Source organism: Mesoplodon mirus (genome assembly GCF_964341445.2).
Source record: "Mesoplodon mirus genome assembly, chromosome: 3".
NCBI lineage: Eukaryota > Metazoa > Chordata > Mammalia > Artiodactyla > Ziphiidae > Mesoplodon > Mesoplodon mirus.
The window spans coordinates 65,155,361-65,180,889 of NC_138978.1; the positions used below are offsets into that span (position 1 = coordinate 65,155,361).

Sequence of the window (25,529 nt, forward strand, 5' to 3'; positions counted from 1 at the left end):
AATGCATCTTTGTAAATGTGGATTGACTCTTATTGAAACAGGGAAATGAATGCTTGTATTGCAGCCTTAAAGAATCACATATTCACTGCAATATTCGTTTTTTTGTAAACTACAGCCTGCAACGTAGCAGACCATGACTGAATGCTTTTGAAAAGTTGTAGATTACAAACATGAAATCACAATTAATATCCTCTAAAAGTAATTTCAGAGCTTTCACATCTTAAAAAAAGGACAATGTGTACTGCTTCACAAGGTAATGTAGCTAATCAAAAAAAGAGTAGAATTGAAGTATTTACATAATGAGCAATTCTACAGAAGGCGATCATCCCCATGTAAGCACTGCTGATTATATCCCACGCTGCTTTTAACAAACTGTACCAGATTGGATCCAGCCATCAGCACTTTCAGAGAATCCTTAAAAGCCTTTTATGGGTCTTTAAATTTATTGTAGAATGGCATTCTTCAGGTAGAATATGCTGGTGAAAGAGGACAGTGTCAACACAAGGTACCAGCAGGAGAAAAGAACGTCAGCGCTCCCGGTAATTCCATACTGGGCTGTACTTGGAGCTGGAAAGAAATGGAAAAGAATAAATCAAAATCTAATTTGTGTCCTTCAAGATCTTAACAATAATCAAAAGGCAGCCGGGTGTACTGGGGAGAACACTGGCATTGGAGTCAGACAGACTTAGGTTCACATCTGGTTCTGCTGTATGACAGTGTGTGGCCTATTCGACTGACCTCTCTGAGCTTCATTTTTCTCAAGGGCAAAATAGAAATAATATAATCCACCTGGCAGGGCTGCGGTGAGAATTGGAGATGAAGCACATGTAGCACATTGCACTGGGCTGGACGCACACTAAGTATTCAACAAATATCAGCTAACATTATTATTCCTCTTACATTCATTGTAAATATTTGCATTAGTGGACAATATTCATTTAGTATATATTTTAAATTTTTATTGAGATATAATTGACTTGTAACATTGTTTTAGTCTAAGGTGTACAACAGTGTTGATTTGATACATTTATATATTGCAATGTGATTACTACCATAACGGTAGCTAATACCTCTATCATGTCACATAATTATCATTTCTTTTCTGGGTGGGAACAATTAAGATCTAGTCTTTTAGCAACTTTGAAGGTTATAATACAGTATTGTTGTCTATAAACGCTATGCTGTGCATTAGCTTTCCAGAACTTATTTATCTACTGATTGTTAGTTTGTACATTTAAACAACAATCTCCCTAGTTTCCCCAGCTCCCAGCCTGTGTTAACCACTATTCTACTCTCTGTTTTTACAAGTTCTACTTTTTTTAGATTCCACATTTAAGTAATATCATACATATATACATGCATATATTTTTGGATCTTTTTTTATTGGCCAAATACTATACAAAATGCTGGAAAAACAAAGAGACTTTCTCTTCTAATATCTTTTCCAATCCTAGGAACATTAGAATTGCATGTGCAAACTGCAGTGACACAGAAAACTGTGTATTTAAATCTGCCTGGGCAAGGGAAGGATGTTTTAACAGAGAGTCTTACCAAAGGGGACCATCATTTGGGTAGGGAAAACAATATATTCAAAGGCATGAGGAAAGGAGAGAGCACGGCATGTATTCTAGGATCTAAAAGTAGTTTAGTCTTGCTGGACTGTGAAGTTTGAGGCCTGGAGTGGAGAGAATTTAAATGGAACTGTAGGCAGATAGAATGACCTTGACTGTAATGAAAAAATGTTTAGCTTTTTAGACTGAAGGATATTTTGAAGAATTTGGAGCTGTTGAATTGTATGATTACATTCATACATTGGAAAGGTCACAGTTTTATACATAGAGAAGCTCCTGTGGGTACTTGGCTAACAGTCACGTTGAATTTTCACTGAGAGGTTTCACCTAGAGATTCACCAAGCTTGGGATACTGTGGGAGTCTACTGAATGGATTCCACTTCATTTCACAGAGGACAGTTGCCTCTTTGAATGTGAATTATATTGTGTTACAGAAACTGTCACAGGCATGCTCAGCTTTGCTTGAGACTGATTCTCATTTACCATAAGAATAAGAATAGTAATAATAAAAAACTCCACCAACATACTTTTAACTACCTCTTCTTAATGAAACTTGGATTTCATGTGCTGTTTCCTACTAGGAAATTAATAATGCAATTAAAAAAATACTGTTTCACCCCCAAATTCATAAATCCAAAAGCTGTTTTAGTCACACTAAGTTTGAATTACCAACAGCTAGTTTTTAATGGAACTTTCACCAATGACTATATTTTCATATTACAAGAAGAATAAATTGTGTTGTTTATAACTCTAAGAAACTAAAGGAGATGAAAGGTGCATTGGCCCCTGCCAGTGGGGAGTTTTCTTGACAGTACAATTGTTGATTCTATGTGAGTGAGATTCAAGGGCTGAGACTACTACTCTTTAGTAAACATGGAGCAAAATCAACTATTTTATGTTTTTATTTTCATCACAAATGAGTTTTAAACAAGGAGAAGATGACGAAGAAAATAAGTCTATTGTTGAACAGATAGCTTTTCAAGTTTTGATATGTAAGAAGTCTAATGTAAAACCACAAAACTCCTTAAATTATTTTCTCTTGTTCAAGACTTAAACGATGTTTTATTTTTTTAATATAAACAAATATTTAATTGGTCTGTTACCTTCTCAGTGACAGCTATTTCAGAGTTATTTTTGCTGTATTTTTAAGAATCTTGAGTGCAATAAAACTGAGATAATAATACAAGACTAATAATAAGCAAAACACATAAAATGATTTCATAAATAAGAAATAGATCTTAAAAGCCAAGCACACAAAACAAAGATAACATTTTTATATCATGACAAATTAAACAGTACATTAAGTGGATAGAGTATAAAAGACTCTCAAAACTCCTTACTCATCCTTTAAAATGCATTTTTGGGGCAATATTTCCTAAATCCCCTCTCTTTCTCCAACAAGCTGAGCAGATTACCCTATTGTGTCATTAGGTCACAATATATATTACTTTTTATACAACTATCATACTGCATTGCAAATATTTGTGTACATATCTATTTCTCTCACCAGACTGTAAATTCTCCTAGGTCATGTTTTATTTATCTTAGTGTTTCCAGACACAATGTCTGGCAAGTTCTGGTACACAGTGGATATTCAAGAAATATCTGTTGAATGAACAACTTAATTAAATAAATAAATAGGTCAGAGTTAAAAGGAGTATGTCTCTCCTACAAAACAGAATCTCTTCTGAAGCAAGCCACTTGTCTATAAGCTAGAGAATCTACCATATGCTTTCTTTCATTCATTCAGCAAATATTTATTAAACTAGTACCAAGGACTGTACTAAGTACTGGAAATACAATATATAATAAGGTGGGCATGATCCTTTTGTTACTCAATTTCATATATCTCCATATATATTCCTTTTTATCATATACCTTAAATGCCATCTTTTTCTCCAATGTACCTTTGTCTTCAACTCAGGCTCCTATTGTTTTAGACATGACAAATCTATATCATGTTTAAAAATTAAATATTACTTTGTAATTAACAGTATATATTTTTTTCATGGATGTCTCAAATGGATGTATTTTTTAGTTGTTTGTGAATGAAATACTTCCATTAGTCCTAAAATAAAGTAGGAGCCTTTTGCAGCACTGTTACTTGCAATTATTGAATATTATCGAAAATGTACTGTGAAGTAGCTATTGACAATTAGTAGGCCCCAAAATAAAGAGCAAAGTTAGTTAAGGGAATGTGAGGTCAGATATCTAATGTCAAGTCATATATCATGTATCATCTTTAAGTATACATCGAGCATCGTTTTTTGGTCCTGGGAATTGAACACAAGCAAAGATAAATAAAACTCAATCTCCTCTCAGGAAAGTTTTATTCTAGTTGGAGATATAAATAAAAAGGCAAATATTGAACATTAGGATTTATATAATTACTATAAGGATAATGAATGAACATGGAAGGGCTCCCCAAGGACTCATAGCCGGTAAGTAGTCCAGGCAGCAGACAGAGTAACAATTATTTTTTATAAAATGCAGTGATATACACATGTTAGTACATATATATATCTCACTTTAAAAAACTACAGCATAGTAGCCCATTGACTTAGGTATCATTATTATGTAATGTTTATCTCATTGACTGATATTTATTATGTGTTTTGGGAGGACTTGTAAACTGAGTGATTTAGGGTACAAGGCTAATGGTACTAAAGTTAGGGGTCTTAGTACTATTTGGGCCACTTAGATTTGCTTGGCATGTTAAATCCCATCAGCTATTTAATAAATTATAGAAAATGTTAAGAAATTAAAGAAAATAACTGTTAGCTATTAGAAATTAGCTTTAAGACTCAATTCAAATATCATCTTTAAAAAGTGAAATGTCTTTATAAAACCATATGACAAATTAATTTGGCATTATATTTAATATCATATTTACATATCTATCTTTCCCCATTAGACCAAGAGTGTCTTCAAGACAAGATTTATTATATGTATATTTTATCACTGGTACAGAACACAGAGTCTAGCACTTAGTAAGTGTTCAATTAAGTATTTGTTGAATGATGATAAAGTTCACATCCATTTCCAATATTATCACCATAAACACATAAGGGGACACAATATCTTGACTTCTTTTTTCAGAAGAATACTTTCATGACCCATATTTTATTCTTTCTTCTCTCTCTACTTTTAGACTCATTCTTACCTTCTAAGACCTGTACAGAGTCAGAATACCTTCCTTCAGCATTTCAGCAGGACCAGGAAGAAAGATCATGAGGCAGATTATAGGGGAAGAGCATGTATCAAACTTTGTAGCATCATCCTCTTGCAGCAAAAGACAGGGAGTGTAGAGGAACCTGGGCCCCCATATATGGTCCTGAATTTGGAGACATCCAGCTATGTCTCTGGGATGGTCAGATCTGTTGTATGTTCCCTGCCATCTTTTTAGTTGCCTATGAATATCATACTGCTACTCATTCTAAGTAGTATTAGAAGGGAAAGGGCATGTGATCACAGGTGTAGTTGGGCTATAGTGAGGGTTTGGTTTCCTTCTGAGTGATATGAGAAGCCACAAGACAGTTTCGTGCAGAGGAGGCTAGCTGACATTTTAAAATATACTCTTGACTACTCTGGACAGTAGATTGTACTAGTGTAGGCAAGAGTAGAAGCCTACATTAGCCCCAACCTTCAGGGGTTTCCATTGCCTGTGGAGGGAAGCCAAAGTTGTGTGGCTCAGCATTCAGGGACATCTATTATCTGGTTCTAGTCAACTTATCCAGACTCATACACACTGTTAGCTCCAGTCACATGAGCCATTTTCTAAACACATAGAGTGTTTTCATTATTCCCTGTCATTTGCACATGCTATTTCCTTAAGCCTAAAAGACGTTACTTCCTATTCTCCTTCTCCACCTATCAAAGTCCTATTCCTCCTTAAAGATCTAAAATACCACCTCCTCCATAAGGCCCCCCCAATCTCTCTAATAAGAATTGTTAGTCTCCTGCTTATACCTGATTTCATAAATATATCCTTTTTTACTTATAATAAATTATATATATGTATAATATATATGTAGAAAGATATTTATATCTTTCTCTTCCACTGGACTATAAGCATGTGGAAATTATGGAACATTCCTCCTTGTCATATGTGCATTTGTATCTTATATCAAATGTGTTTAACAGATGTATTTTGAATTGAATGTGGGAAAATATTCCTAAATATGATTTGTGTAATCCATGACCACTTTGATAAAATACCCTATTTCAATAGTTGTTCCTATGACTTCTTACTCTTAAGGCAAAGTGTGGAAGGAGGAAACTTCTGTTTCTTTCTTACTACCTATTTAATTGTCTTTGGTTTCGAGGAGAAGAATGAAGAAAGGAGAAGAATGGGAGAAGAATTTAAATTGAGAAAGAAAGGAGAAAGAAAAGGGAAGGGAAAGGAGGAAGAAAACAAAAGGGTGAAGATTTAAAACTAAGAGAGAGAGAATGAGAACACCCAGCCCTTGAGCAATGTGTTAGATGCTTTCAAGTTTGCCATTTTATTTAAGAAAAAGAAAGAGAAAGAAGGAATGAAATGGGGTATGTCAGGGAGGTTACTTTGGTGTGGTTTACAGATCAGAATTTAAAACAAAGACCAGAAAAGGCTGGTTGTTATTCTTCCCACTTTCCTAGTAAAGCTAAAGGCACTCTAGTTTTAAAATATGATGTGCATAATACATGGATGGTAGATCAAGATTTGGTTCAAAGTCCATCTCCACTTCTTTCTAAATAGACTAACCTAGGCACGTTTCTTAGCTGTGCTTAGTTCAGCATCCTCATCTGCAAATGAGGGTTGGTAGTATCTCAAAAGTGATCATGAAGATTAAATGTGCTGATACATTTAAAGTACCCAGTACAATATTTAACACAAGATAAACACTCCCTCAAGTATTATCTAAATGCTATTCATTTGCTCATTTATTTAACAAATTTAGTGTGTTTTATGTGGGAGGCATTCTCTGAGTCACTGAGCCAAATAGAAATGCCTCCTGTCCCCATAGAGCTTTCTCTTTAGCTTGAGATGTTTTCCATGGAACAAGCCTATTTTACTTCATTCTTGATCTATACTTGGATAAATCAATGTTTCTTTGGTCTTACAAAGCTGTCCTCCATTTTATCTTACAAAAATATTTATTATCTTCATTACCTTGGCTTCTTTCAGAGGACTTTAATTTAATGCCAATTACTGCTAGATAACTGGCCAGTTTCTTCTGGTTTGCAGGCTCCTTGAAAGCAGGGAGTATGACCTCTTCCGTTTCTTATTTTCCTCTATCTCTTCCCAAGAGGAACAGTATGGTGCATGGCCTTGGGTGTGGTTTCAGGGCTGATCTAATGCCAAGTTTGGTTTCAGAGGGGCTCTAAGGCATGAAGCAGAAGTGTGTGGGCTATGTGGGGTGCAGGCCTTTGGGATTTCTCCCCGTTGCCAACAGGAAGATCCAATCTGGGCTTTAATACATATCTTACATCTTGTCTAATTATGATTATCACTTCCAATTACTTACAGCTGCTGCATATTATTTTCAGTCTTGGCAGTTTTCCCTTGTATTGCTCCAGTTTTTATTTTTAGGCAAAAGCAAATGTAACTGTGAAATATTTAGTTTGGTATAATACCAATTACTTGCCTAGGCAATTTCCTTAAATTACTGAAGCTTTAACTAAACTAGCTTTGAGTCATATTTTTAAGATTCTTGTTGCAATCTTAGGTAGTTATTTAGCTACATTAACTTTGCTTCCATAAGAAAAACCTGTCCTCAACTTACATTTTACTAAGGAAGCTTATACCTTAATGGGAAGTGAACTATTTACACCTAAATTAGATTTCAAATAAAAGAAAGTGATTAACGTGAATTCAAAATAGAGTGTATATTAGTCTACTGAGAAATTATGCACCATGGATTCAATCCAAAACACAGTGCAACTCTGTTTCATTACATACTGTGGGAGGAGCTTGCTTGAAAGATAGTTTAATCCTCTGTTTAGCAATGTCCACCCCTTAACACCATCAGCTGGTGTCAGGGATAACACATCAGAGGCTCAGATCACACCCAGATTTTTTGCATCATTTAATTCTGCCTAAATACTGGGTGGAGATTAGGGGAGGAGAGGAACACCAGGATGGGATATGCTTTACAACTCCATGTACAACTTTTGATTATGGTGTCTGGATGAATCATGCAAGCCTTAGCACAAGCAACATCATCTTATTGTTCCTTTCTGTGCTATTTCTTGTGCAATAAAATGGTCCACACCCTAAGATGGGATGTACTGCATTAAAGACACAGCACAAACCATGTCTTCTCAGGAACCATCCCACACCTATGGAACAGTGATTTCTGGGGGGAGGGTTTTGTTTGTGTCATTACTGCATGTTCCTATACTATAGACCCGCCAAGATCTTCTTCCTCCCCTAGGCTTGGAATTGAGGAATGCCTGAGTAGCATAGCTGCCATGTGGTAGGGCTACCAATGTATAGATTTTCAGTTGTTTTTACTCAATACACCTTTATTGTGCCATACACTGTTTCCTGAAATACAGAGAAATAAACATAGTATAGTCCACTTTTCAAGCAGCTCTCAGTCCTTCAGAGTAAGGCTTAATTTGTGAGCCTCTACCACAGCTAACTCCACTCATATTTAGGGAAAGACTTGGATAGCTGGCTTCGAATTCCTGCCAGTCAGTCTTCTTTTTTATCTTCTTTAGAAGGAATCAGGCTAAGAAGTACACATTTGTGCACTTTTTGCAAATTAGAGGCCTAAGTTTATAGAAAATCTGTATTTAGATACTTATCCTAACATTTTAGATTTTCACCTTTTCATTTGGTCAGAAACTGAATGCCGATCTTCAGAAAGTTATGACATTTTTTACAAACTGATCCTTCACAAGCATAAAAATGTACAATAATTTTCACAAAAAGCACCTCCATTTTATGTTATAAACAATGAGCAGAATGGCTACAGAAATCACACCATTCCTTTCTCTTTCTGACTCATGGAATTTCCCTGCCAGCTTGTTCTTAGTAACTACTAAGGTATTTCTCTGGCAAACTACCATCCTTGAATCCTTTTCTACTTGCTAAATAGCCATTTTGCCAAAGTTCACAGTATACAATCCTATTTACTCAGCATAAACTACATTAGGAATTTTAAACATATGTTTGTCTCTATTATTACCTATATTCAGAAATCTGCCTATTTGTAGATAAATACTTTTTTCTGAAAATAACCAGATGAAACTCTCCAAGACTATTACCTCTAATCTGAGTGAAAGAGAATAAGTAAACAATCACCCAAATGGAGAGAAATTCTGCTGCCTTTTTTTCTGTCCTTCATAATCATTGAAAAAAAATTTCAGTCTGTATTATTCATCAGTATCTTCTAAATGTGTTAGATATTTTTATTTTTTGCAAGTCAGAAGTGATGTACGTGAATCTATAGTAGTTAGATTGAAGTGTGTTGGCAACAGAGGTAATTTTGTATAACCCGAAATGGTTCTTTGAACTTGGGCAAAGTCCAGTTTTTCATTCCAGGTTGGTTTGCAAATGGGTTCTTTATAAGTGTCATTACATATTTTGTGTGTATGTGTGTGTATATGTGTTTTAAAAGCTGCCTTTGTTGTGTGAAATATATACACAAACATATAATACAAATTGCCTTGACTATATAGATTTTAGTTTGGCCCTTTAAGGCATCATCTAGCTGAAGAAAGAAGGTTTTACAGAAATAAAAATAGAAACCCAGCTGTGTTCTTAAGGTCACTAATAGTCACTGCCATTAGCTGTATCATCACTGTGACATTGCTAGTGTGGTAAAAATGGGTGAAATTGCAAACTGGTAAACATTTTTGCAAGTTGAAGGAGTTTGTAAGATTATATGTGTGTGGTTATGTGGGTGTGAAATTATTTAAGTTTTTATATAAGTGTTTAAACTTGAAGCTTTAATGATCAAATTATCTTGTTTACTAAATTTTATTCTTTTTATCTTTTGCATTAGGAAGGTTACCCCAAACCAGCTTCTTTTCTATTATTCTGTAACATTGTTCTCTCAGCATTAAGGATAAAGAATTTCATAGGGTTAGATTATTTTTTTTCCATTTTTTGGAATATTCCATTTACCTTCCAATTTTTTTCTTAGCTTTTCAAATGCAATAAAGACCAGTGATTACCTGGCTCTGTAGTTCTGATTTACTTAAATTGTTCCACTTGTTATGTTCCAGATTCATTCTCAGTTATTCTCAATGATTCTCTAATCATTGCCATTATATTCTGGCTATTTAAAACACCTTAATAAAATACAGATGCCTTTGTATGGAATTCAAAACCCTCTTTAAACTTTCCCAAAGTTACCTTTCCAGTCCTATTGCTGGCTGCTCTCTGACACAGCAGGCACACTAGGCAGGAAGGCTCTCCATTCTCAGGGCACACCCAGGCCTTTGCTGTATTTGCAGATTTGCTCACACTCTGCCTTCATCTGGGATGGGCTTCTGCATCACTACATGTTGGAATAGTACCCATCTTTCAATGCTCATCTCAGATGCAACCTGCTCACAAAGTTAGAACCTGTCAGAACTCTAAGGAATACTGGGGATCATTTAGTGCAAACCTTCACTTTGTAGATGAGGAGATGAGGCTGGTAGAGATTGAATGATGTGCTTAAGTCAGAGGCAAAAGTAAGACTAGAACTCAAGTATGCTGAATCTCTATGCTTCTACTCCTATGTGGTATTATTGAATTACTGAATTACCACCTAACTCTAGTTGGAATTCATCTGCCAGTTTCTCTTTTGTCCCATAGCCATTTACTTTTACTTATACTTCATCACTCTGGTGTTCATCTCCTTCAATAGAGTCTAAGTTTCTTGAAAACAATGGTAATATTTAATTTACTTCTGTATCACTCACAGGATTTAATCAAGTGATTGGCACTGTCAAAATATTTATTATAGAGAACTATAAATGAATTATTTTAACTTCTGCAGTTTAACGAGGTTTTACTATAAATCTCAAGAAAAAGAAAGGAGCACTAGGGAAGGTAATATCATCAATCAATAATTCAGGATTTGGAAATATTGACTACCATTGCAAAGGAAGGTCGGTTCTAGTTTAGAGAAAAGAAGAAACTTGTATTCTTTGATGTCTTTGAAGACATCGTACCATAAACATACAGAGTTAAACACACACACACACACACACACACACACCCTCCAAGAGAACTGTTAAAGAATCCCTCTTGTCTGTGATTTCTACTTGAATTTGTTAGTTATGGATGGAGACTATATTTATAACAATCAAGCACACCATGTACTAGCTTAGCCCCTCTGTGCCTCAGTTTTCTCCAGCTGAACAAAGGGGATAAAAGTATCTTCCTCATAGTGTTGTTGTGATAGGTAAATGAGCCAACTAGGTAAAGTGCTGAATACAGTGCTAATTTAAGTGTTCATTAAATGGTAGCTTTTAAGATACATTAGTATTTATACAAGACATACCAATGGAAGCCCCTACCTTGGTCCAAGAAGAAATATCCAAGTTGTTGGAATAAAGTCTTGTGTGCCTCAAAGTCCTATACATTTGAAACAGTAACAACCACACCAACAATATGCTCCATTTAAAGCACAGCTCTAAAGGTACAGATCAGAAAATTCACTCATTAAACAAATAATACTTGATTACCTATTAATACTTATTGAGCACTTCTATGCCCATTGTACTGTTCTGTGTGCTGGGGTACAGTCTTCGTATATTGGTATAATTACTCACAGTCCTCTAAGTAGATCACAATACTCTGAACAAACTCTACCCTTTACTCTCCTGGGCTGCAATCCTTGTTTCTTCTACTTGGCACCACCCTTTTCCACTTCCTCCCAATTTTCCAGCCTCTGTATGAAATAATTTTCCTTCTCCTTAAGAACCTAGTTCCAAGGTTACCTCTGTGATAACTTCCTTGACCCTTTAACCACTACTTCTTCCTCCCTTGAGACTCCTTTGCATTTCAAACTCCTCTCTCCTGACCTTGCTCACAGACTTGCCACCTCACCTAGACTGAGTTCCTAAAGGGCAGGGATCATGTTTTGTTCATCTTTCTTTGCTTCTCTTTTTCTCTTCCCCAGAGGCTAACACAGTGACTGCTCCTAATAAGGGCTTCATAAATAACTGTTCTTTTTATCTTCATGAGATAAATTCACAAAGTATGTTTCACTCACCTTTTTTGTCTTGCCTTACATCGTCTCATTACCTTTTTGTTTTAGCTGGTGCTATGACCACCAGCTGTGTGCAGGGCAAACGATTCTGAGACGTGTTCCACCTGGCTCCTCAGAGGATCCCCAGTGGGATGGAGCCCAATGACCCACAGCAGGGACCAGCTCAGTAACACATTCTTGGACTGGCTTTCCCTCCTTCCCTGTTTAACTTCTTCCAATCTCCCACCACTCTTTCTTGAAATTCCTTTCCACAGTAATCACTTATAAGTGAGCTGCTCATTTTGGCAGGACCCAGACAAAGATAACACTCTTCTATGAAGAAGAGAAGAGTAGCAGGTTATTAATACTGTGCAATTTCACATTCCCCCACAGAGCATGGTGCTTTGCACATAATAGGTGTGCAATAAATTAATTTTGGATAAATAAGTCAATTGAAAGTCCACAATTATCCTGTCTCTTTGCTTCCAGTTTTCTTGACTCATGGTAATTCAGTTGCATCACCTTTTTGAGGTTGGCATTAATTATCTTATTAGGCACATACCCTTAATAATGAAAAAGGGGCCTTAAAATCTTAATTAAATCTGATATTTTTTTCCTCATAGATTTTATCCCAGGATTTTGTCCACTGTTTTATGCTATCATCATTTTGGTTTCTGTTACAACAACAACATTGCCTAATGAAAGTTCTGTCTCCTATTGTATTTCTTAAATATTTTAAAGCACTCATGGTCCTTATATTTTTATTATGATTTCAGCTATAAAATACTCCTCTCCCTACAACATCAAAATGCTCTTTTCTTGAGCCTCCAGCTTGCCTTACATTTTCTACCTAAAGTGATCCAACTTCTAAAATGGGAAAATGGTATATACAACTGCTGTGAAAGGAACCTGGGGACATGCACACAAAAATCACATGATAGGGAATTCTAGTTCAAAGGACAGTCCAGCAAAGGATGAAGAGAAAAAAGATGACTGCATTTGCATAGTGATTCTAGCAATGAACATATTCTGCAATCTGGATTCATGTTTATTTTAAAGTATGATTAGTAATTTTCTTTATGGAAAATAAAGACAATATGCTGCTTATAACTTTTCTGGACTCTAATCAAGATATTTAAAAAAGAAGTGTGGGAATTTTTTCAACTATTACATCAGAACACCTCACCTCTACCTCACTTTTATAGATATTGCAAATTTGGCCACTTACGTTACTGTTTGAAAGAGTTTTTGACTGAAACTTAAATAAGTCTTCCTGGGACTACATTGACAAGTTAGTCTATCAGCTGATAAGTTTATACCCACAGTTCCTTTGATCACAAAACACTAGGAGAAGCCTTGTCATTTCTTAAGACAAGACTTTACTTTATTGAGATTCCTCTACTTTAGCAGTATTTTCAATTATCCTTAACCTAAATATATGCACTTGAACCTCAAACTGGAAAATTAATCTTAGATAAGTCAGAAAATGAATAACTTAGGAATAACTGACTTTTATAACAGTAATCACATTATTTATTCAACAAATGCCTACTGAGCACCTTCTTTGTGACAATCATTGTGCTCAGGGTTGAATACACAAGGATAAACAGGACCTAATCTGGGCTTTGAGGAACTTACAGTCAAGTAGAAACAAAACATTCTACTCTAGAAGAAAAGGGATGATTTTCATCAAATCAAATATTATTAGAATTCTAGGGTTAAAGGAACTTTGAGACTCTATTAGCCTTTGTCAAACTATAATCAAATCAGAAATCTAGTTAGAGAAAGACATTTTAGGGTTATGCCATTTTAAAGCCAGAAGAATCTGAGGCATAGAGAGGAAAGAGCTACATAGAGAATTAATGCAAGTCTCTAGACTTTGAGTTTGGTGTCCTTTCCAGAACACTGCACTGCCCACATTAATTTATTTAGTATCTTGTTTCAGGTTTTTATAGCTCTCACTTGCTTATTAATATTGAATGTATCAAATACAACCTTAAAATGTTTCTAAATAGAAAGTGATAAAAATAATTTTATAGTCTAGTAAACTATACAACAGTGACACACCACTTTAGTCATGTCAATCAGTAAGATACAGAATGAGTTTTTTCTATATACACTCTAACCGTGATACAATTATTTTGAAATATCAAATGTTTGAAATAATTTCTAAGATCTGTAGTCAATGTGTGTTTTATTTGCATCTCTCATTATGTGCTCAACTTGGACTTTTTTCTTCCATCCAGCATATGAACCACATAATATTTCTTTTCTTTATTCTTTTGCCTTGAATTAACACATTTTATTGGCAAAAACGAATCACTTGACCACACATAACTTCAAAGTGGGTGGAGAAGTGCAATCCTCCCAAGCTCTCAGAAGAAGGATAATCAAAATATTTGTTTGATAGTCCTAATGATTACAACAATGCACCCTTATGGTCAGCAAATATTTGGTTCACTCTTCTTGTCACATGCAAATCATTCTTGCTCTTCCTGTGAGCAGTTATTAGTCAAAAGAGATAGTTGCTCCATGCATCTTCTTCCCCCCCCCCGCCCCGGTTTTATTGAGAAATAATTGATGTACATCACTGTATATGTTTAAGGTGTACAGCATGATGGTTTGATTTACATATATTGCAAAATTATTATCACGATAAATTCAGCTAATATCCATCTTCTCATATAGATACAATTAAAAGAAAAGCAGGAAGAAAAGAATAAAAACTCTTCTCCTTGTAAGGAGAATTCTTAGGATTGCCTCTTTCAGCAACTTTCACATATATCATACAGCAGTGTTAGCTATAGTCATCATGTTGTACATTACATACCTAGTACTTATTTATCTTATAACTAACCACCTTTCTCCAGTTCCTCTTCTACCCACCCTCTGCCTCTGATAACCATAAGAGTCTGATCTCTTTTTCTATGAGTTTAGTTTTTTTCTTTCATTTTATTTCCTTTTCTTTTCTTCTTCTTCTTTTTTTTTTGGTAGATTCCATATATAAGTGAGATCATACAGTATTTGTCTTCCTCTGACTTATTTCACTTAGCATAACACTTTCCAGGTCCATCTATGTTGTCACAAATGACAAGATTTACTCAGTTTTAAAGTTTGAATAAGTTCCATTGTATGTATATATACCACAACTTCTTTATTTGTTCCTCCATTGATGAACACTTAGGTTGTTTCCATGTCTTGGCTATTGTAAATGATGCTGCTGTGAACATGGGGATGTAGATATCTTTCTGAGTTAGTGTTCTCATTATCTTTGAATATATTCTCAGAAGTGGAATTGGTGGGTCATAAGGTCATTTTTTTTTAATATTTTGAGGATCCTCCAAAGTATTTTCCATAGTGACTGTACCAATTTACAATCCCACTAACAGTGTACAAGGGTTCCCTTTTCACCACATCCATGCCAGCATTTATCTCTTATCTTTTTGATGATGGTCTAACAGGTGTAAGGTGATTATCACTGTGGTTTAAAATTGCATTTCCCTAATGACTGGTGATGTTGAGCATCTTTTTCATGTATCTTTTGGCCTTTCAAATATCTTTTTTGGAGAAGTGTCTATTCAGGTCCTTTGTCCATTTTTAAAGTGGGTTACGTATTTATTTATAACTTTTAAACTAGAGTTGTGAGGTATGTACCACTCTTACCATATTGCAGAATCTAACTATGACTATATATTTACCATTACCAGTGAGATTTATGCTACCTTTTTGTGTTTTTATGGTGTTAATAACATTCTTTTACTTCCACTCAGGGAACTCCCTTTAACATTTCTTGTAAAGCAAGTCCAGGGGTAATAAGCTCCCTCAGCTTTTGTTTGTTTGGAAAAGTCTCTATCCCTCCTTCATTTCTGAAGGACAGCTTCACCAGGTATAGAATTCTTGGTTGACAGTTATTTTCTTTCAATATTTTGAATATGTCATCCCATTATCTCCTGGTCTGAAAGGTTTCTGTTGAGATATCTGCCAATAATCTTATGGAGATTCCCTTGTATATAATTTCTCTCTTTTCTCTTACTGCTCTTAAAAGTCTTTCATTGTCTTTGACTTATGAAAATTTAATTATAATATATCTCAGTGTAGCTCTATTTGGCTTCAATCTATTTGGGATCTTTTGGGCCTCACTGCTCTGGAGAGCCTGATGGATCTGGGTCCATTTCTCTTTCCAGATTTTGGAAGGTTCAGCCATTATTGCTTTACACTTTCTGTCCCTTTTTCAATTTCCCATAATGTGAATATTGTTTCTTTTCATTGTGTCTCATAATTCCTGTAGGCTTCCTTCATTATTTTTTTTTCATTCTTTTTACTTTCTGCTCTTTTGGTTAATTTCCAATGTCCTGTCCTCCATTGCTGATTCTTTCCTGTGCATGGTTGTGTCTACTTTTGAAACTCTCTATTGAATTCTTCAGTTCAGCTATTGTATTTTTCAACTCTAAGATACCTGTTTTTGTTTGTTTGTTTTGATGGCTGCTATTTCCTTGTCAAACTTCTCATTTTGTTCCTGTATTGTTTTCCTAATTTTGTTTTGTTTTCTGTCTGTGTTTTCTTATAGTTCACTAAACTTCCTTAAGAGGATTATTCTGAATTCTTTGACAGTTCATAGATCTCCATTTACCTAGGGTAAGTTATTGGAGCTTTATTAGCTTCCTTTGGTGTTGTCATACTTACCAGACTTTCCATGATCCTTGATTCCTTACATTAGTATCTGTGCATTTGAGTAATGGGGTTACTCTTCATACTTTACAGGTTTGCTTTGGCAGAGACAGTTTTTCACCAGTCAGCTCCGTTTGGGTTTATGGGTGTGTTTGCTGGTAAATGTCTTTGAGCAGGTGGGTTCTGCTATTCGGGTCTATTTTGGGTGAGACATCCTTTGAGCTTTGAGGATTGGGATTGGGGAGAATGCCACTGGCTGAGAACAAAGAGATAGGACTGCTGGTTTGATCTCCTACCCAAGAGAGGCTATAGGATGGGCTCTGAAGTTGCCTGAATTCTCTGGTCAAGCTTACTAGATGGTCAGGACTGGATACTGTATTTAGTAATAGATGGGATGAATTAGCTTTCCTGTCCTGGCCTATACAACTTGTTGTTTGGGGGCCTGAATCAGGCCTGAGTATGCACTGAATTCCCTGGGCAGATAAGACCACCTGTTTTGCTCTACACATAGGGGAAGCCATGGGCTGTGCTCTCTGTTCAAGTGCCACTGTGCATAAGACTACTGGATGGGCTCTGCAGCTTTCTGTATGCTCTGTTTAGTTTCCCTGGTAAGGCAGGTTAAAAGCTGTCTTCAGTGATGAGCAGGGTTATAAATTAGATGTCCTGCCCAGGCTCAGCAGGAAAAGCAGTTCTAAAAACCTGTAAGCTCTTTGTTGTCTTAGCTCAAACTGACCCACACCCCAAGTTCCCCGGCTGGACAGGGCCACTGGCTTTGCTCTGCAAACTATAGGCTCTGCCTGCCATTCTCTTGGCTTGAACACTGCTGTTCCACACAGCTTTCAGGTGTTTTCATCAACCCTTCTGGTCAGACATGGCCGAAGACACAGTGAGTGGGGCTATGGCTAGATTATGTCTTGATTCATCAGATTCTCAAAGGTACACATAAAATCAGAAAATTCTTTAGAACATCTCTGCATAAAATGCAAGGTTTTGGGTTTTTTCTTCAAGTGAAGGACAAGCTTCAGTTTCTTATTCGTGCTTGGGGTCAGGACATGAAAACTTGAAAAATGGAGAAGGGGTTAAAGGAACCATAGATTATTAGAGAGCAAAGCTTAATTTAAAGACAATTAATGTGTTCGTTTGGTTTTATTGCAATAACATTTCTCCACCTTCCTAGTATACTGATAGCTAAGAGTAATTGCTAAAGAAATCAGAAAGCCACTTTAAAAATACGTGTTCTAATATACATTTTCCATTTCACACTAAATTTAATTATGATCACAATTAATAAGAAAATTTAACATCATCCTGGTGGTCAAAATGATTTCTAAATTTCCATGTAAGTTTATGTGTAGGATTTAAGGAAAGCAACCATAATGTAATTTCCTTTCCTGTGTATACTTAGAAACATGTCTTATTATAATAAGGTTTAGGCTACATAATTGCACTTGGGTGTACTTTTATTAATCTTAAAATAAGAAAAGACAGATGATTATTTTCTCCTTTCACCAAAAGGGAAAAGATATTAAATGTTAATATCTCATTGTTACACTTTTTTTCCCTGAAGATAAAGGGAAATAAAAAGAATGCAATAAGCACTGTGCATGTTCCTAGTAATCGTACCAGAATCTCCTCCTATATTAAACTATTCTTGTCTATCCTATTTAAACTATTCTTCTGATATTCTTCGCATATGACCAAGATGATCCTTTGCTAAGTTTAAGCATTATGGCAGATACCAGCTTAGGAAGAGTAATAGAGCAGCTTTTTCCCACATGTGTGAATCAGAAGCAAGAAACTCACCAATAATATAAATAGAGTTTTTCATTAAGCAGCATGTCTGTTTATTACAGAGCAACAATAATAAATTTTTTGGATTTCAATTTAACATTGAAAACAAATCCTAATTCCCCCATCTCTTTGATGCAGCTGGCTACACTGTGCATAATGTCTGGTATACAATGGCAGTGTCTACTGTTACAGAACTGGCTTATTTGTGCATTGAAAGCTTCATCCAAATTTGTATGGTTCAGAATGTTCAATGAAATACACAGATTGACTAGTTCAATATTTCTCAATTTCTCATAGTGGTTTTTATGTGAGTGTTTTCCTTATTTATGACAACCATAATGCCATTTTTATTTCATAGGGAACAAGGTGACAAGTCCTGTGAAATCTCACGGTCTAGTGCAAAAGGCAGGGACCTAGGTCAAGCTCAAAGTCACTTTTAGGACCATGAAAACCACCTCAGACTAGATCTGGGCTTAGCAGCTATAGAAAAATAACCCATGGAAAGCCTTATTTTATTGTTTGCTGACAATGAAATGAAATATAATAAGGACATATTATAAAAAGGATTTTGTAAGTGAAAGGGAGTGATTGAGAAGATGCAAGGTGAGTGTTGGAAAAGATACTGAAACTTAAACAATGTTGGGGGGAAGGAGTCATTCATCCAGGGAGACCCCACGATTGAAAACATCAGCAGAAGCACAAACATACTCAGTTTGAAGCCCTGCAAATACATGTCTTCACATTGGACATTTTGAGTCATTTTATATTCCTAGGTATGTTTACTAAATTACATGAATCTAGTACTTCCAATTATCCTTTGAATATCCATCCTAAAAGACATTTTACACCATTGAATTGCATTTGGTTTTGTTTTTAAGTTACAGAAAAGAAATCTTGAATCAGTAAATATGGTTTGATCTCCAGGTCACTGAATCATGAAAGAAATAGATTCAAAAAGCTATTTTAAAATAAGGGAAAATGATAAAACCCTGGAAGAAAAAGTTGAACCTCACTATTTCTTAGGTGCTAATTAGAGACATGCTTAATTTCATGTTGTTCGTTTGAAGATATTACCTCTTCATCACTTCACTGGTAGGTAGAGATCATTGGTCCTTTTCCAGCTGGTTACACATGATGCTGGGAAAACTAGATTCTTCTACTTGACATAGATAACTTACTACTTTAATTCCTGAGGTGACGTATTTCCAGTGTTAAATATACAGACCAGAATAACAATTGCATTATAATTATCAAACATTTGAACAAGGCAAGTAAAGGACTGCCCAGAGTACTCTTTCTTTTTTTTCTTTTTTCTTTGCGTTACGCTGGCCTCTCACTATTGTGGCCTCTCCCGTTGCGGAGCACAGGCTCCGGACGTGCAGGCTCAGCGGCCATGGCTCACGGGCCCAGCCGCTCCGCGGCATGTGGGATCTTCCCAGACCAGGGCACGAACCCGCGTCCCCTGCATCGTCAGGCGGACTCTCAACCACTGCGCCACCAGGGAAGCCCTCTTTCTTTTTTTAAAAAAACATTTTTTCACTTCATTTTGTTCTGTGATTACATAACTATTACCCCTCCTTTTCTTTTGCAAAGTAAATTGCTTTTAGAAAATTTTTAGTATAAATAATTAAGACCTTCAACAAAATACTGTGAAGTACTGTGAACCTCAATTTTCTGTCTGTAGGATGGGATTATTAATACCCATGGGTCATTATGAGTGTTAGAGGAGATAACTACTTGTCGTGTATAAATCAGTTTATAAAGGCAATTTTGTTCCAGGGCATAATTCTCAGATTCTGATAATTGGATCTTTAAAGAAAAAAAAAAATCCCTCTTAAATTGGTTGTCATTTGTTAAACAAAGAATGGTATGTCTTCAGGTGACCAATCACCTCAATCATGGCTGTAAGGTGAACTGTAATGGCCCCAAACTAATTTATTCAGGTAAAATAAAACTCTACTCACTTGGAGGCTCAGTTTTATCTATTAGTAATTGGCTTGGTAAGATATTTGACTTCTAAAAGTGTCTTTTATCATTCATTCATGCAGGCATTTATGGATCCATATAAGAAATATTTATATAGTATCCACATGGCACAGAATTGGCTGGGTGTCACAAGTACCCCCCTTCCCCATCTCCCAAGATTTCTATTCCCTGGTTGATCAAGCAACACTAATCTTGGTACTACTGTGAAAGGATTTTGCAGATGTAATTAAAGTCTCAAGTTAGTTGGCCTTAAAATATGGAGATGGTCTGGGTGGGCCTAACCTAGTCTCATGAGTCCCATTAAAAATAGGAACTTTCTGCACTGGTGGCAGAAGAGGAATTCAGAGACTAAAACCTTGAGGGGGATTTGACTTGATGTTGCTGGCTTGAGGATGGAGGGGCCCACGCGTTTAGAAATACAAGTGATCTTTAGAAGCAGAGAGTAGCCTTTGTCCAACCGTCAACAAGGAAATGAGACCTCAGTCCCATAATCACAAGGAACTGGATCCTGACAACAACCTGAATAAACCTGAAAGTGAATTCTTCCCTGGAGCCTTATAGACACCTTGATTTCAGCCTGGTGAGATCATACATAGAGAACCCAGTTGAGCCATGTTGCACTTCAGGAGTACAGAACAGAACTGTGAGCTAATAAATTTGTGTTGCTTTTTTTAAAACCACTATGTTCATGGAAATTGTTTCATAGCAACAGGAAAAGAAAGCAATCATTGATCTCCTTTCATACTGTGACACATCACATAAACTACTGAAAACAATGCAAGGGTTCAAGAGGCAAAAGATAGAAATGGAAAACCAAAAGACATGTCAAGGTGAAATGACTGAGCGTTAAATAAGCAGCACATATAATAAGTGCTCTTAGTTCCAAAAAGGTGTTTCACAGTGGGCTGGACTGTTTTGAGTTCTTCTTGGAGTAGGGGGGCACAAAAAGCATGGGAAGGTTTGGCAGGGCAGAATTTCTCTTATAGTTTCAAATAAATCTCTCTTTGATCCTATTTGTCTATCTTTAATTCAAGTTTTTGTTTAGATGACTTTCTATAATCCTGTGCTATGTCTGTTCTCCATGTTTCTTACACAGCTCTCCTCACCTTTGCAAACAATAAAAACAAAGCCTCCAATCAGAGACTCCAGGGGTCAGTACTATTGTTCCATTGAGTTGAAAGGAAATAATCCCAAACCACTTATAAATCCAAGATTACTCCAATTCCATGCAGAGCCCTGAATGAGATAATATGTGCATATATGTAATCTCTATCCAGAGTACAAGAAAGCTTGACCAGGAGCCTGGCGTGTACTCCCCTACACTTTTTAAATATAAACTGCCTTAATCTGAACACTTATCAATGAATAACTAATCCTAGTAAGCACATCACCATGCTCATTTTCTAACTCCTTTGTGGTCAAATAATGAATACAGATGATACAGAAAATAGGCACCATGGCAAATTTGGACAAATAGAATTTAGAGGCAGTGACAGAAAGCTTAGTCAATCATAATGGGCACAAAACAAAAAATAAAAATCAGGACAAAAACCATCAAACATTCCCCAGAGGCTCAGAGGCTCATGATTTCATAAGAGAGTCTGCCTCTAGAATCCTTTGGCTTAGTGTGACCTCCTCCTTTTCGAGCAATCACACTCCTACAGCTAAAATATGTTTGGACTATAACACTCACTATTTACAGTAGCTATTGATGCTGCTAGAATACATACATACATACATAAATCAATAAATCAGTAAATAAATATGTAGAAGATAAAGAGTAAAGCCCTGGGTTCATCTTACTTCCCCAAGGTTGCAATCTAATTGTGTTTCCAATGGGGAAATAGGCACACACACAGTCTCATAAAAAACATTTTTTTAACATACAAAAAGTAAAGCCAATGTACATTTTTTCTTGTACCATCTCTCTATTTAAACTGCTATTTTCTACTTATGCATGAATAGAAGAATGGATGGAATGAACAAAGCATGGATTTTTGTTGTTCCTGTCATGTAAAGTTACAGCAAATAAATTGCACAGAGGAAAGAATAAATGTAGAAATAACCTAAACCTTTTTATGTAGATGAAGTGAAAAAGTGGCCTCCTTTAGAATTGCTTCTTTAGATTATAATAGCAATTTATGTTAAAAGTCACTATGACAAATCAGCCCATAATTTATTTTAAGAAGTCAAACTAGCAAGATCAAGTGTACTGGAGGTGGTATTTCATCTTATCATATTAAAACAGTCTTCCCAAATGTAAAAGATAATCTCAACTGCTGTGTTCTGTAAGCAAGCAGAAAATTATGTAAATCTGATTTCCTTACTATGCATTTGCTATCTCTTTAAAGCTTACTAAATCATATCCAGATTTGTAAACACAAAAGCACTGGATCCAGGATACATTTGCTTTTCAAACACTCAGAATGAAAAAAGGTATTTTGCAAGGTGTAATTGAAAAATTCCTATGTGTTTTCAAAAGCTAACAAATCAACGGTTGTGTGAGATTAAAAAAAAAATACAAAACATCACCTCTTAACTTGTTATGGGCTTAATTGCTTCCTCATAATGGACTGTGACAATGTGATTGCAATAAGAATAACACCTGCCTTGAAAATCACATATCAAAGAGATGCCAGTGAGGAGCAGGAAACCCACACAGCAGCCATGTTGAAGTTCTTCATCTACCCCTTAGTTTGCTCCACTTCTTACCCATCTCCTTTAAGCCTATTTAGACTCATTGTCTGAATAACTGGTGTTTATTCTGTTAGCTCACTTAAAAATGTCTGCACCTGTATGAGACAGGACTTCTAAGTCTGAGACTTCTAAGACATAGAGGCACATGCAAGTAGTTGGGTATTTATCTGAGCCCAAACTCAGAGATTGTCTTCCTTACAGACACAGAAGCCCCCTGCATGGTCAATCTGCTCTCCTGTGTGAGAGAAGACAAAGCCTGTGAGCCAGATTGCACAAACATCTCGAGTCAATAACCATGCCAAAAGGGTGGACTATCCGCATTCTTCCTTTGATATGAAGAAGAAAATTCTTTGATATTAAGGTTAATTGGTTAAGTTCATTTCTATTATGGATTTGCATTTGTTTGCATTAACGTAGCTTAATCTTTATATATATATATATATATATATATATATATATATATATATATACATCTAATGCTATGTATTCTTTCACCAATAATTTATTTTGTATTTAGAGCAAGAAAGGAAATCCTTTACTTTTTCTATGAAGAGTTGAGCAAGGACAAGATATCTATAGGTTAAAAGATATTTAACTTACTACTAGCTATGTTTCAGTTAATAGAAATGTATAGTATTTCATGCACCTTTTAAAAATGAGAATAATAAAAACATACTCTGTTTCCAGTTCCTGGCATACAGGAGATATTTAAATGTTTGTTAAGCAAATGAGTAAGCAATAAATTCAGTAAGCAAACAAACATAAATTTTGGTTCTGTGTTAATGAATCGTGTCAACTGTAATAAGTTAATACTCCATTCTAACTCTAATATCCTAGAATTTTAAGTGATAGATTGATTCAATGACATAAAGAGAGTAAAGAGTGTTCTGCACTTAGATATGGTATGAGCCATACAAAGAGAATGCCAACAAAGACAGTAGGAGAAATAATAATGAGAGATGTGCTTAAAGGAAATTATGCAGCCATACATAACACATAGAGAAACTGACAACACCTCCCCGCCCCACCCCCAAACCCCTCATACGTACCAACGATTCAGAGACACACATAGACACTTACTGAAAGGGCAAAGGGAGACTGAGAAATATTATTATGGGTGGAGAGGAAGACAGCCCCAGCATTTGTTCATAGGATAATGCTCCAAAATAATTGCAAGTTCCCTCTTGTATCTTCACAGCTGAAGATATGAATAGCAACATCAGCATTTGGTGCTTGCCCTTCTGGCTAGATGACATTAAGCTAGGTGCATGTTTAGCCTGTGGGCTGAAGGTTTTCACACCTGCTGTAAAGGCAGTCTGTGTTCAGTCCCATCGTAAATAGCACACATGCAGTAACAGTGTTCAAACCAAAGCTTCACAAAAATAAGACTTACCTTTATCCATAAAACTGCTGTAATGGTAAGGCACTGAGTACAAGCTCTAATAATTTCAAATGCTGAGGACATATCAGTGCACTGCCAGTGAAATACACAGCTAAAGAGAAGGAATAATTTGCATATTTGGGTAGCTCTGGGACAGAGCAAAATAATAAGTAGACCTACTGTGTTTAAATATTGTTCTGAAAACTTTACATATATAAAAGTATTTAATCCTCACAACAGTCTATATTACTGTCCCCATTTTATATATAGGGAAGACTGATACACATAAGCATTGGAAATCTGTTTTAACCCAGTCTGTGTGACTTTAAGATCTTTGCTCTTCACCATTTTACTATGCTGCCCCTCAAAGATATAAGCACAAAATATAAAGGTTAAAACAATTTAGAATAAGATCTGCCATTAAAAACAAACAAACAAAACAACTTTTGGAGTTTCTCTAAGAAAGAAAAGGATACTTTAAGAATCGTTATCACCTACAGGTAATAAAGCCTTTTTAAGACTTCTCTTTTACAAACCAGTATGAAGTAAGGAGAAACCTTGGCATGATCAACATATAACTTTTTGGTTCTATTATTCAGAGGTAACATCTGGGTAATTTTAGAATTTTTTTCATAAACCACATTGACTAGAACTGCTGATACTGGCAAACATAGCCATGTTATTGTCAATGAACTTAGATTCAGTGAACAATCTATTTCTGAAGAAGGAAAAAACTACCACCTAATATTTAAATAAATTATTTTACAAGTCAGGAATATACATCACTATGTACCATAGCAGTTTTTATTATTTTAAAGGTAAAATTAAGGCCAAAAAAAGGGCTAAAAGACATGTAAAGTGTAACTTGCATTTCATTTTTAATTCAAATGCTCGGTGGATTGCACAATGAAATCCTTATCAGTGAAAGATGGGCTGAGTAAAAGTTCTTCTTGTTAGTAGCTTGAGCCAAATCACCTAGAGCCCACGGCCTCTGAGGCAATCTGTCTAGAAAGCCATCCATCAGAGACTTTCTCCATCTGTTAGGTCCCCTGTACAGTGCATACCATTTTGCTCTTGCCCTGAGAGCTCTCTAGCCATTCCTAGACCCATCCATACCCCATTATCCTGCAGTCAGACAAACGACAGCAATTATCACATCTTGGTAGGGATTACATACTATGGCATGGTTGAGAAGGCCCTTCCATTTAAAAAAAAAAAAAAACACTGTTTTGTAGCACTTAAAATTTTCCAAAAATATTCTTC

The 25,529-nt window shown here is 35.7% G+C and overlaps 1 protein-coding gene across 1 annotated transcript in view; it reads right to left on the reverse strand.

Moving 5' to 3' along the window:
* Window positions 1-346: 346 nt before the first annotated feature.
* NEGR1 (neuronal growth regulator 1) overlaps window positions 347-25,529 on the reverse strand; it is a 913,689-nt gene continuing 888,506 nt past the window's right edge. The window contains exon 7 of the mRNA XM_082614058.1: window positions 347-567. Coding sequence (XP_082470184.1) covers window positions 443-567 — 125 coding nt within the window. The 3' untranslated portion in view covers window positions 347-442. The remainder of the gene's footprint in view (window positions 568-25,529) is intronic.